The following is a 14,228-nucleotide window of genomic DNA, read 5'->3' on the forward strand; positions in this document are numbered from 1 at the left end:
TCCACGATGTCAAAAGTAAGAAACAGAAAGAACTGTATGTCATAAACTTGTTAATAATATTAGGGAAGTATCACATACACAAAGGGAAATTTACTCACTCGAAACCATGCTTTATTGCATTCCAAAAGGAAACTGAACAGTACTTACAAAGTATTTGTGACTCGAATAACAAGAAAGCTATGAAAACTTGTGATTTGTGCACCTTATTTTCTGTATTTATTTAGCAGCCTACCCCCTGGCTGATGTTTGATATTTCATTGATAAGACTTGCGTTTGTATTGTTTGATTGTTTGTTCTGTTAATAAAAAAAAAAAAAAAAAAGATAGCACACCAAGTTACACAAGGAAAGACAAACCTCCGGATCAGCGCGACGAATAATATACACGAAGAAGACCAACTTCCGGTCTGGAATTCCGGTATGGCTGGAAAAAATGGCCGCGCCCTTGTCGGCCATCTTGCCTGCAGCCAGGTCCCTCTCGCTCTGTCTGATGCTGAAGCTGCTTCTGGGTCTGTTATCAAACCCGTCCTTCCTGATGAGGAACCTGGGTTTCTCCCTGAAGCTGATGTTCAATCCAGAGCCAACCTGCCATTGTTGAGGATGCTGGAAACCAGCCTGGAGTTCAACACCTTCCTCCACAGATCTGATCAAGAATGACTGAATCTCCTCCTGAACAAGATCAGTCAATACTTGGAACATTCAGTCAAGTCTCTCTGTCATTCTGGGAACTGTCGGCACCATTCAACCCCAAACGTCTATATGAGAGAAGAACTTGCAGAGAACCCAGAACTGGACCAGGAAGACGACTGTTTGACTTTTCTGAAGCTCTACGAGGCTGCTGGACCACAGTGATCTCAGCTGGTAATAAAACACTTATTGGTCCAGGACGGCTGATGGATGAAAGCCTGGATTTTTCTCAGTCACGTAGCTTTTGGACAGTTTGACGTTAAGGACATTTATTGGAGGAAGTCAGGTCCATTTAATGTTGATGTTCTCCCCTTAGTTCTGTCCCGGTTTAGAGTTAATGTCTCAGTTTTGGTGTTTAGGTTCCTGTTTTATTTTGAAACTCCCTGTCCTCGTGTTTCAGTTTTGTTTTGACTTCCCTTGTTCAGAGACGCTCACATGAAATGATAAGTTTACATATTTATGCACAAAAACACGGAGAGTGCAGCAAAGTTCGTAACCTCGATGAACCAATACGACGACTATTCCATCAACTGAACCTATTTATGATGAAATAACTGCACAAACATGTTTATGAAAAATACAGTTCTGTTTATATATTATTATATTATCACTGCAGTTATTAGATTTTAAAATACCTGATTTCTTATACTAGACCAATAATGTGTTAACTTATTATATGATTGGTTCAAAAACTTAATTCCATTCTTGTGAAGTTCCTGTTTGTATTCTGTGTGAAACGGCCACATGGACGAGGTTATTGGTGGATTTTCCATTCTGGGTTCCTTCAGAGTGTTCAGAGCTGCAGTGGAGCAGCTGTGTGTCTGAACATCCTGGAAGGCCGTCAGCTGGAATACACCTTTATTTCTGGATACATGTACACCAGCACAACACTGGTCTACAACACACATCTGGATCCTCTGATCCTGCAGCCTGTCATCATCCTCCTCTCACAGCTTTACTTGGGAAAGCAGCCGCTGAGAAGCGGCAGGTTCACTGGAAACACTGGATCTTTGATAGCAACTGGTTTTAGTAGAAAACTGCTGGAAGCAGCAGGACCGACTCCAACCTCCACTGACCTAAGAGTCTGCAGCTGGTAGTCTGGACTCTGCACAAGACCAGACAGCTGCTCCACATCTGCAGCCTGCAGCTTGTAGTTGTTACGCAGGTCCAGATGTTTCAGATGGGAGGGGTTGGACTTCAGAGCTGAGACCAGAGAAGAACAGCTGATCCCTGACAAACTGCAGAACTCCAACCTGAACAAAGACACCAGAGAAGAAGAAAGCAGAGCAGTCAGATGGTCAGTGTGGATCAGCAGGAGATCAGCCTGATGTCTGCAGGTTAGTGTCAACACAACTTTCACATCAGATTCATCTGATGGTTTGGAGGAAGTGTAGTCCTAAAGGGCGCACGGAACACCACCACCCGCTTCATGTGTCTAACTGATTTTCCCCACTCAGCGACACACCCGTTGAGAAGCTGACCCTGGTGATTGGCGACTCCATAGTCAGGCATGTGAGGCCGACTCCAGCGACCATAGTTAGGTGTATCCCGGGGGCCAGAGCGGGCGACATTGAAGCAAATTTGAAGCTACTGGCAAAGGGTAATCGGAAATTTGGTAAAGTTATCATCCATTTGGTAGCTAATGACTCCCGTCTTCGCCAGTCCAAAATGACCAAAATGAATATTGTCTCGGTGTGTAACTATGCCAAAACCATGTCGGACTCCGTAGGTTTCTCTGGTCCCCTCCCCAATCTGACCAGCGATGACATGTTTAGTCGCATGCTCTCGCTCCGTCGCTGGTTGTATTGGTGGTGTTCAGAAAACGACATGGCCTTTATTGTCAATTGGGAGACGTTCTGGGGAAAGCCCGGTCTGATTAGAAGAGACGGCATTCATCCCACCCGGGTTGGTGCTGCTCTTGTCTCTAGTAATTTGGCCAGTTTTATTAGACACTCCCCCTGACAACGCAGGGTCCAGGCCAGGATGCAGAGCTGCAGTTTAAGACACTTCTCTGCTGCTTCCCGAGGACCAACGCCTGCCAATAAAACTGTAGGATCGCATTATGTAATTGGCAACTCTAAAACTGTAGGATTACATGATGTAATTGGCAACTCTAACCAGGTGCCTAGCAAAATAGAAGTGGTTGCAGTTCACCAGGTACGGCGTTTTGGAGGCGTTAACCAAAATAACCTTGTAAAAATTAAAACCAATGCACATTTGGTACCAATATGAGACCGAAAAATTAGATGCGGACTACTAAATAGACAATTGTTAAGCTCCAAGTCTCTGTTAGTAAATGATATAATTACACAGAGCAAGAGTGATATTTTCTGCTTAACAGAAACATGGTTACAGGAGGAAGAGTATGTTAGTTTGAATGAATCGACTCCGCTACTTTAATAATCACATTCCTAGAAGCAGGGGCCGAGGCGGAGGAGTCGCAGCAATTTATAACTCCAGTCTCCAAACAAAAATTGAACCTAAGTGCAATTATAATACATTTGAAAGCCTCACGCTTAGGCTGAAATTTCCGAGCTGGAAATCAGAGAAGCCAGTTGTGTTAGTGGTAGTGTACTGGCCCCCTGCTGGTGCTTATCTAGAGTTTTTGTCTGAATTTTCAGATTTCCTTTCTGGATTATTGATCAGTACAGATAAATTCATCATAGTGGGTGACTTTAATATTCATATGGATGTTGAAAGCGATAATCTTAAATTAGCTTTCAATTCTCTTCTAGAATCAATGGGTATCTCACAAAAAGTGGACAAACCGACGCACTGTCGTAATCATAGTCTCGATCTCATTCTCACCTACGGTGTTGAAACTGATGGTCTGTTGGTGTCACCTGTAAACTCCCTTTTATCCGACCACTATTTAGTAACGTTTGAATTTAATATTGTTGATGTTGAAGTGAAAAATAGGAGGTATTATTTTAGCAGATGTTTGTCTGATGAAGCTATTGCTAAATTTAAGGAGGCCATTGCTTATCTTAAGACAGTGGAAAATAGTGATGTAGTCAAGGCCAGTGACCTGGGTTCTACCTCTGATGTTGATTTTCTTGTTAGTAACGCTGCTGATTTCTTGCATTCAGCTTTAGATGAAGTTGCTCCTTTGAAAAGGAGGGTTTCTAACCACAGGAGCTTAACTCCCTGGTATAATTCAGATATCCGCATGTTGAAACAAAATGTGCGTAAAATGGAAAGGAAGTGGTACTCTTGTAAGTCTGTAGACTCCTATCGTGAATGGAAAGATATTCTGATAGTATATAAAAAAGTCATTCGCAAAGCCAGAACAGCTTATTATTCAATGTTGATAGAGGATAACAAAAGTAACCCATGTTTTCTGTTCAGCACTGTAGCCAGGCTGACAAAGAGTCACAACTCTGTTGAGCCGTGCATTCCTGCAACTCTCAGTAGTGAAGACTATGGGCTTCTTTAACAGTAAAATCACGAGAATTAGAGAAGAAATCAACCAGCCGGTTGTGGGCGTTTCTTCAGCTTTAGCGACTTCCCTAGGCTCTGACTTGACTCTAGACTGTTTTGATCCTACAGACCTCCCTGAGCTGACCTCACTCGTCAATAGAGCTAAGTCAACCACATGTATGTCAGACCCCATCCCGACTCGACTATTCAAAAATGTTTTTTCTCTTATTGGTGCGACAAAACTACACCAAATCAACCTATCCCTAAACTAAGGATATGTACCACAGGTTTTCAAAGTGGCAGTAATTTAACCTTTACTTAAAAAACCTTCTCTTGACCCAGACACCTTCGCTAATTATAGGCCAATTTCCAACCTTCCATTTGTATCTAAAATTCTGGAAAAGGCTGTTTCAAGCCAGTTATGTGACTATTTGTCTTTCAGTCTTTCAGTCAGGGTTCAGAATGCAGCATAGCACAGAGACAGCACTGGTTCGAGTCACGAATGACCTTCTTATGGCCTCAGATAAGGGATTAATGTCCATACTGGTTCTACTGGACCTCAGATAAGGGATTAGTGTCCATACTGGTTCTACTGGACCTCAGATAAGAGATTAGTGTCCATACTGGTTCTACTGGACCTCAGATAAGGGATTAGTGTCCATACTGGTTCTACTGGACCTCAGATAAGGGATTAGTGTCCATATTGGTTCTACTGGACCTCAGTGCTGCTTTTGACACTGTAGATCATGGCATTTTACTGCACAGGTTAGAGCATGTTGTTGGGATTAAAGGGACAGCTCTACATTGGTTTAAATCATATCTATCTGACAGGTTCCAGTTTGTTCATGTACATGAGGTTTCTTCAGAACAGTCAAGGGTCTGTTATGGTGTTCCGCAGGGTTCAGTGCTAGGGCCAATCTTGTTCAGTTTATACATGCAGCCATTGGGAAGTATAATCCAGAATCACGGCATTCACTTTCATTGTTATGCTGATGATACGCAGCTCTATTTGTCTATGAAGCCGGATGAAACAGAACCGTTAGTTAAACTTCAGGCATGTCTTAGGGACATCAAGGACTGGAATGTCCAGAAATTTCTTGCTTCTAAATTCAGATAAAACAGAGGTTATTATTCTTGGTCCAGAGCATTTTAGGAAGGGATTAGATGGCTTCCAGTACAACTGTGTACCTTGGTGTTGTTTTCGTTGTCGTCGTTTAAACCATATGTTAATCAGGTTTGTAAAATAGCGTTTTTCCATCTCTGTAATATTGCAAAAATTAGGAAAATCGTCTCGCAGAGTGATGCAGAAAAACTAGTTAATGCGTTTGTATCTTCTAGACTGGATTACTGTAATGTGTTGTTAGCAGGATGTCCAAGTAATTTGCTGAATAGGCTCCAGCTGATCCAGAATGCAGCAGCACGAGTACTGACAGGAATCAGCAGGAGAGACCACGTCTCTCCAGTGTTAGCATTGCTCCATTGGCTACCTGTAAAATTCAGAATCCAATTTAAAATTTTATTAATTGCATATAAAGCCCAAAACGGCTTTGCTTTGCAGTATTTACAAGACCTGATAGTGCCTTATGTTCCTAGCAGAGCTCTCCGCTCTCAGAGTGCAGGTTTACTCGTAGTTCCTAGAGTATCTAAATGTAGATTTGGAGGGCGGGCGTTCTGCTATCAGGCACCATTACTATGGAACCAACTTCCAATCTGGGTTAAAGGAGCATGAGGCTCCTTTTAAGACATGAGACTCTATAAACTGCAAATTTCCCCTCTGTGGGACTATTAAAGGTTTATCTTATCTTATCTTATCTTATCTTATCTTATCTTATAGCGCCACCCTTCGCCAAGACGGCCGTCGGGGGTACTGCAGCCAACGGCGAAGCCGGCACGGAAGAACGGGGAGAACACGCATGCAGCGTCATTTGACGTCACATCCGCAGGACAGCGCGGGAAATTCCGGCCCGGAATTGCAGCACATTTTGCAGCACACAGCCTGAGATACGCTAGAGGGCTCATTCGTTTTGGTTTGGAATGCTTCATCTGACATTATTACTAGAAAACTTAAAATGTATACAAATTTTTTTCACAAAATCCTGCCTCAATCCTGCCTCATGCTCCTTTAAAGGTATTGTGACATAATTTTTAACATGCTTTTAACACTATTAAAAGTCTTGGCCAATATCCCTCAAATGTGTCTAAAAAGGTGTAACAAGAAAAACTTCACTCCAGTACTCCATGCCTGGCTTTGTTTATGACTGTTTTTTGCGCAGTGAAAAAGGGGTCCTTTTCCCCCTTTCCTGTCAATCATTGCCCCGCTCCTCCTCCCAACCTGGTCCCGGTCCAGGTTTCTTCCCTCCTAAAGGTGAGTTTTTCCTTGCCACTGTTTGGCTTAAGGCTTTTCTCCCACTAGGGGAGTTTTTACCTGCCGTTGTTTATGTAATAATTGCTTGGGGGTTTATGTTTATGTTTATGTTCATGTTCTGGATCTCTGGAAAGCGTCTAGAGACAACATCTGTTGTATTAGACGCTATATAAATAAAATTGAATTGAATTTAATTGAATTGAACACACAACTAAAACATGTCTGACCTCAGAGTCTCCAGTCTGCAGTCTGGACTCTCCAGGAAACCACACAGATGTTCCACTCCTGAATCCTGCAGGTTGTAGTTGTGACTGAGGTCCAGAAGTTTCAGGTGGGAGGGGTTGGACTTCACAGCTGAGACCAGAGAAGAACAGCTGATCTCTGATAAACTGCACCACACCAACCTGAACAAAGACAACAGAGAAGAAGAAACTTTAGGTTATTTCCAGAACACCGGTTCTCTGAGTGATATGAGTGAGATGTCTCACTATGGGATGCCCCGCTGCATTGATCTTATTACAACAATCCTGATTGGCTGGTGAAACACTGTTTTCTTCCCAAAGCCCAAGTGACAGGCGGCGATAGCTGCAAGTAAACGTCCACCGTGGAGAAGGCTTTCTGTTTGTCAACCAGGTCCTGCAAGAAGGAAAATATCCTTCCTGCTGGACACTGAGAAGGAATCCATTTCTGTGACACCATCCCTCAAACAGCCTCCACTTCCAGTCATCCAGGGACCTGGTGGAGGGACCAGGTGGAAGGACCTGGTGAAAGAGGCTTCAGCACCAAGTACAGAGCTGAGCACCCACCGTGAAAGGCCCACAGCTGACACTGGAGCCACTCAGAGGCCGAGCCCACAGGAGCTCTGGGGGATGAAAGACCGTCCCTGTCCCTGCAGCGGGAGCTCCCATGGCTGAGCTCACAGCAACTGATATCTGTCCTCCAGCTGATGCGTCTCCGGCCAGCGGAGCTTCCAACATCAGTGCGTGTCCCTGCGTCCTCCCTATGGACAGAGTGGGGGCATCAGGGCCAGTGGAGGTAATCGTACCGACGCGGCCAGCATGAGACACTGACGGGAGCGTCATCCCCCCTGGGGGTTGATGTCCGCCACCGTCCTCATATTGTCCGTCCTCAGCAGGACATGATGACCCATGAGAGACGGAATGAACCGTTTCAGGGAGAGAAACCGCTGATGGTTCCAGAAATGTATGTGTGACCGCTGGAGGTCCAACTGCAGCGGGCCTCACAGATTGACCCTGGTGAATTCTGCCCGACCTGTCAGGCTGCGTCCGTAGTGTCCACCTTCCTGGACAGGACGGACCCCGTGGGACCCCGTGGGTCAGAGAGGACGGGACTCGCCAGTGACGCTGTGAGCAGGGAGAGGACATTGAGCGCTCTGGCCGAAAGAGCAGCCGCCTCATACAGCGTTCCAGTCGGGGCCGACTGAAGACAGTCAGACTTGGACGGCAGGCCGGGGCTCCTGGAGGACACCGCCGGGGCTCCTGGAGGACACCGCCGGGGCTCCTGGAGGACACCGCCAGGGCTCCTGGAGGACACAGGTGACAGCCGGCTGCCTGGAAGCTGCAACCAGTGGCTCCATGGGAGGTGTGGAGCAGCCCCAGGCTCTCCATGGCCTGGCAGTGGAGGGATGAGGCCCCGGGGACCGGGCTCCTGCTGCTGAGAGGGCGTCTCTCCGTGAGGGATGTGGGGGCTGAGGGCAGCTTGTTCCCTCCGTAGCGGGATGTGGGGGTCTGGGCCAAGGGCAGCTTGTTCCCTCCGTAGCGGGATGTGGGGGGCCGACGGCAACTTGTTCCCTCCGTAGCCGGATGTGGGGGTCTGGGCCGAGGGCAGCTAGTTCCCTCCGTAGCGGGATGTGGGGGCCGAGGGCAACTTGTTCCCTCCGTAGCCGGATGTGGGGGTCTGGGCCGAGGGCAGCTTGTTCCCTCCGTAGCGGGATGTGGGGGTCTGGGCCGAGGGCAGCTTGTTCCCTCCGTAGCCGGATGTGGGGTCTGGGCCGAGGGCAGCTTGTTCCCTCCGTAGCGGGATGTGGGGGTCTCGGCTACGACAGCAGGCCAGGGGACGGCAGCCGGGCAGCAGCGTTTGCAGGCGTCCAGCATGTCCCAGCTGGGGAGGGGAGAAGCTGGTGTGCTGCTCACATCTCCATCCCCAGAGGCCACGGAGGCTGCGGGCTGTGAAGCCCGAGCCGGAGTGATGAAGAGGTCGTCCTCGTCTTCATCCTCTGACATGAGGAGGTCCCAGCTGTCTTCTTCATCGTCTCATAGTCCAGTTCCAGGACGTCTTCCTCCTGTGGGGCGGCTAGGTGGAGCTGGGAGCCCAAGCCCACGCTAACCTCTGGTTCCTCCACCAAGGTGGGAGAAAGGAGCTGCTGTGCTAACACTCGGTACTGGAGCAGCCATGGTGAGGCGTCGTGACGATGCCAACCGAGCCGTGGAGGGCCAGGAAAGCACCAGCCAATCAGCATTGGTGTAATGAGATTAATGCAGCGGGGCATCCCATAGTGAGACATCCAGAGAAATATGATGAAAGACAACCAGAGCAGTCAGATGGTCAGGGTGGATCAGCAGGAGATCAGCCTGGTGTCTGCAGGTTAGTGTCAACACAACTTTCACATCAGATTCATCTGAACACACAACTAAAACATGTCTGACCTCAGAGTCTCCAGTCTGCAGTCTGGACTCTCCAGGAAACCACACAGACGTTTCACTCCTGAATCCTGCAGGTGGTAGTTCTCACTCAGGTCCAGATGTTTCAGATGTTTCAGGTGGGAGGGGTTGGACTTCAGAGCTGAGACCAGAGAAGAACAGCTGATCTCGGACATCCTGCAGTTCTCCAACCTGAATGAAGAATAAAAGATGTGAGCTGAACCAGCAGGATGCAGGTTCCAACAGTCCAACAGAACCAGTGAAAAAGATCTTCATCAATATTCATGACATCATGCTGCTGCTCCAATAAAGACGTAGTGACTTCAGCTCTGCAGCTCCACCAGTGGATCCTGTGAAGTTAATCAAACTTCTGAACTAGTTATTCCTCATGAAACTATCACATGTTAACAGATGACAGGGCAGCCCTTCCTGAGTTCTGTCAGGGGGGTCGACTGTCCCACAACTGTCTCATTGTTAGCCTGGACCATCTGTTAAAGACCCCCATGAAGTTCCTGTTTTAGTCAGGAAGGCATTTGACCTATGTGACCCGTTGCTTTTAAAGACTTTAAGCTAAATATGTCTGTTATTTCTTCATACCAAGATTAGTTCCTCTTTACTGAAAAGTCACATGTGTGACCTTTTTAACCCTGATGTCTGTTTCTCCGTCTGTTTCCTCCCATTGTCCATTCACTGTCTACCATTGGCTGTCTTAAAATGGTCATGTTCCTGTCACAAATTCTCAAGAAAAAGGTGATGCTGCAAGAAGATTTTGGGAGGTTCTGCATTCCTCTGCTCTCCTCCCCACATTTCTGCAGAAAGCCTTAAAAATCATTCTAACAGCCTCTGTGTCTTTCCTTGTTTATGTTATGTTGATTTAGGGACCCAACAATCCATCCATACAAACTCATGTTGTGTTAGAATCAGTCGGTACAAACATTAGAATTTCAGTGTTTGAATCAGATGAAACATGTTTGGACAGATGACAGATGAAGATGTTTGTAGACGATGCTGCATGATCTTTGCACAAACAAACATTCTGCTGCACAGGTTCAGTTCATGTTGGGATGGAATGAAGACGTCTTTGTTGAGGGAACATCGTTCACCACTCTATACTGCAGACTTGTGCTCAACGGAGAGGAAAGCAGCCTGCAGACACTTCAGCTTGTTTCTAATGATGTCAGGAGCAGATGAGTCCAGAGACCAGGATGGTTCAGTGCAGCTCAGGTGTTTGTGGCTGCAGAACTCACAACTTTTACAACTTCAGTCAAAGAACAAACCTCAGAGTCTCCAGTCTGCAGTCTGGACTCTCCAGAAGAACACACAGCTGCTTCACATCTGAATCCTGCAGCTCGTTCTTACTCAGGTCCAGATGTTCCAGATCAGACGGGTTGGACTCCAGAGCTGAGACCAGAGGACGACATCTGATCTCTGACAAACTGCAGCGCTCCGACCTGGAGAAAGAATAAAACACAGATAAACATCTAGATGAGTGTTTTCTCCTCCTCCGTTCAGGGTGGTGTGGTGGGCAACACTGGAGCTTCACAGTCACAAGGTTCCTGGTCCAAATCCTAGCCAGGTTCTTTCTGCCTGGCGTTTCCATGATCTTCCCTCATGTTCACTCAGAAACTCCACAGTTCAGAAACATGTCTGTCAGGATTCTTGAAGCTTCCACATTAAACGCAGGACGGAGATACCGGATCGTCTCTTTGATCAGATGATCATTTTTAACGACAGCCAACAAAGTACTACGTTTACTTTCAGGAATGTAGTAACAAAGTATTATAGAATAGTGGTGAGTACTCTGATTACTATCGGGGGGTCATTGAGACCCTGTATGGACTTGGGAATGCAGGACTGGACTTTTACTGGTTCTGTTACTGCCATCAAATTCAACATTCATCAATGTTTTGGTATTTCTATCAGAATTATTATAATTATTTTATCATATTCTGTTAATATTGGATGAAACACAAATGACAGACTTATCACAATCAAGCAGAAGCGATTGTAGGAGGAGAAGAGGTTCTGGAGAACTCCTTACAGGAACTGCATCATCCCACTGATATTAATAAGAGTATTAAACACTATTCAACAATATTCCTGAAAGTAAACAAATTATTTTGTTGTTCAAAATTACATTTTACTCTCTCAGCTGATTATACGTCTTACTTTTAGCTCCGTGGAGTCACAGATCTGACTTATTTTACAGTGTTTGGAGCATCTTCATGAAGGAAAGAAGCAGTTTGGTCTTGTTGATTGAGAGATGTGATATCTGACATAACGATGCTGAACATCTTCTGCTCCAGGATCTGGTGTGGACTGTCTGAGGGAGCAGCAGCAGGAAGAGCTGTTGGTCGTTTCACTGGATCACAACTTTAACTACTTATTACAGATAACATCTATTTTCATGGAATAAAGGTTGGGATGATCAGAAGCGTCTTGATTGACAGACTAATGTTACTTCCTGTGTGCTTCTTTCCTCCTGCATGCTCTCTGCAGCCTCTGCTGCTCTCCTCCCTCCACAGATTCCCTGTGAGAAACCTTGGTGTTGTTTTCGATCAGGATTTGTCGTTTAAACCATATGTTAATCAGGTTTGTCAAATAGCATTTTTCCATCTCCGTAATATTGCAAAGATTAGGAAAATCCTCTCGCAGAGTGATGCAGAAAAACTACTGTGTTATTAGCAGGATGTCCAAGTAATTTGCTGAATGGGCTCCAGCTGATCCAAAATGCAGCAGCACGAGTGCTGACAGGAATCAGCAGGAGAGACCACGTCTCTCCAGTGTTAGCGTCGCTCCATTGGTTACCTGTAAAATTCAGAATCCAATTTAAAATGTTATTACTTGCGTATAAATCCCAAAACGGCTTAGCTCCGCAGTATTTACAAGACCTGGTAGTGCCTTATGTTCCTGGCAGAGCTCTCCGTTCTCAGAGTGCAGGTTTACTCGTAGTTCCTAGAATATCCAAATGTAGATTTGGAGGGCGGGCGTTCTGCTATCGGGCACCGTTACTATGGAACCAACTTCCAATCTGGGTTAAGGAGGCTGACACCACCTCCACCTTTAAAACTAAACTTAAAACCTTTCTGTTTAGTAAAGCCTATAGTTAGTGTTTAGTAAACCTCTAGCTGGTGTTGGTAAATCTCTAGGTAATGTAAACTCTAGTGTGTTAGAGTCGCTCCTGTAGTTTCTTGTGCTGGCCCCCCCTTCTCTCTCTTTTTTCTCTTTTGTACATGTTGCAGCATCCTCTGCCGGTGGCGAAGAGCATCTCTGAATGCAAAACACCGGATCCTGCAGTGTGGGAGTGAGGGGGGCAGGGTAACGGCCCCTTTTGGGCGGGGGAGAAGGTTCGTCCCTCAAGACTCCTCTCCCTGGCCCTGCCCCTTTTCAACCTTTCCCCGACCCTGCACCCCAACATGGGACTTGCTGATTGGGCCGGAGCTTCGGGAGCTGCGTGCTGGCCTGCGGTCCCCACCCCTGGTCATCCCGTTGCTGCTTCCACCTGCCTGCTTTGCTGTTGCCGTCCCTGACCCCCAGTCTGGCCCTCGGCAGGAGGGTCCCCCCTTATGAGCCTGGTCCTGCTCAAGGTTTCTTCCTCCTAAAGGGGAGTTTTTCTTGCCACTGTTTGGCTTAAGGTTTTTCTCCCACTAGGGGAGTTTTTACCTGCCATTGTTTATGTAATAACTGCTCGGGGGTCATGTTCTGGGTCTCTGGAAAGCGTCTAGAGACAACTTTTGTTGTATTAGACGCTATATAAATAAAATTGAATTGAAATTGAATTGAATAGATGCCACACGTGTTAAAGGCTGATGGGAAAACATGCGTGGTGCTGGTTCTGGCGTGGAGATGACTTTATCAACGAGCGTTTGTCTCCGGTCCTCCAGAACCAGGACAACAACGGCTGCAGGAAGCTTCTGAACGTCACTCATGAGTTCTGGACTGCTGCTGACTGAGAGAGCTGTTGGATGCTTCCATTGTTGACTCAAGCAACGCTTTTACTTTACAATATGTTCACATGTGGGACGGTGCACGTGCAGTGAATGTGCAACAGCGCAGAGCCAGGTGGAGAACGTCTGCTGTAAAGAGATACGGCGGTACCGACAAACCCCAACCTCACAGCGACTACAGCGGTCCATGAAGGAACCTTCTGGAGGGAGATGAAGAGTTTCCTGCCTCTCTCCCTGCCAGCTGATCACCCTCATCATCCTCAACTCTTCCTCTTCCTATTTAAACCGTCTGCAGCTCTCACTCTCTGCCAGATTGGCTTTGTGGTCTCCCTGCAGATACCGGTGTCCAGCAGTTCTCCTGGGACTGCTATGCTGGATCCTGTTCCTGGATCTGTCTTCTGCCTCACACTAACCGTACTACAGACGTCCTGGTCTCTGGACCGGTGGCCCGTCCCTTCATGGTCACCATCTCGCCTCTCCTGATCCCCTCTGATTCCTATTTGGATCAATAATTATTTAGATGAGGGCTCTTTACACCTGGTCAGCCGTCATTTAAGCCCAGTCCGCTGAAACCTGAACAACATGTTAGTTTGTTAGCCGTCAGCAGAAACCCGTCTTCCTTCAGGACGTGTGTGGTCTGTGTCTTCAGGGGGGGGTCTGTCTCCATCAGAGATGTGCTTTCATAGAGGATTTAAAGATGAATATGTAACTCAGTTCTGTCAGGTTCTGTCTGGACCTGGAGCTGCTTCCTGACAGCAGGAACACACATGTGTGACGGTGAGGTGTGTGTGGTTCTAACAGAACAGACATGGATCACAGCAGGTTTCACATGAAATGTGAGTGAATGATGAAATAGCAGCAGGAGGTTCAGACAATCAACACCTGAAACACCTTCACCTGGACTGACGGAGTCTTCTCTGTTTGAGGAGACCAAAATCTCCAAGAAAACTCCAAAAGCTCCAGTCAGAACCGACCTGAGAGTCTGCAGCTGGTAGTCTGGACTCTCCACCAGACCAGACAGCTGCTCCACATCTGCAGCCTGCAGCTTGTAGTTGAATCTCAGGTCCAGATGTTTCAGATGGGAGGGGTTGGACTTCAGAGCTGAGACCAGAGAAGAACAGCTGATCCCTGACAAACCGCAGCACTGCAAG

The 14,228-nt window shown here is 46.8% G+C and overlaps 1 protein-coding gene across 9 annotated transcripts in view; it reads right to left on the minus strand.

Annotated features, from left to right (window-relative positions):
* The window catches only part of LOC133441406 (NACHT, LRR and PYD domains-containing protein 12-like), a 58,193-nt gene that overhangs the window by 5,310 nt on the left and 38,655 nt on the right, over positions 1 to 14,228 (minus strand). For 7 of the 9 annotated variants that reach the window (XR_009782477.1, XM_061718669.1, XM_061718663.1 and 4 more), the window contains 5 exons: positions 14,052 to 14,228; positions 10,408 to 10,581; positions 9,137 to 9,322; positions 6,698 to 6,874; positions 1,762 to 1,938 (listed from right to left, as the gene is read on the minus strand). Coding sequence is in view for 8 of the 9 variants with exons in the window: in XM_061718669.1 (XP_061574653.1) it covers positions 1,762 to 1,938; positions 6,698 to 6,874; positions 9,137 to 9,322; positions 10,408 to 10,581; positions 14,052 to 14,228 (891 nt within the window). In the remaining variant the exon portion in view is untranslated. The remainder of the gene's footprint in view (positions 1 to 1,761; positions 1,939 to 6,697; positions 6,875 to 9,136; positions 9,323 to 10,407; positions 10,582 to 14,051) is intronic. The other 2 variants (XM_061718667.1, XM_061718670.1) reach the window with 2 other exon arrangements.

The sequence above is a fragment of the Cololabis saira genome, chromosome 4, assembly GCF_033807715.1.
Source record: "Cololabis saira isolate AMF1-May2022 chromosome 4, fColSai1.1, whole genome shotgun sequence".
Taxonomy (NCBI): domain Eukaryota; kingdom Metazoa; phylum Chordata; class Actinopteri; order Beloniformes; family Belonidae; genus Cololabis; species Cololabis saira.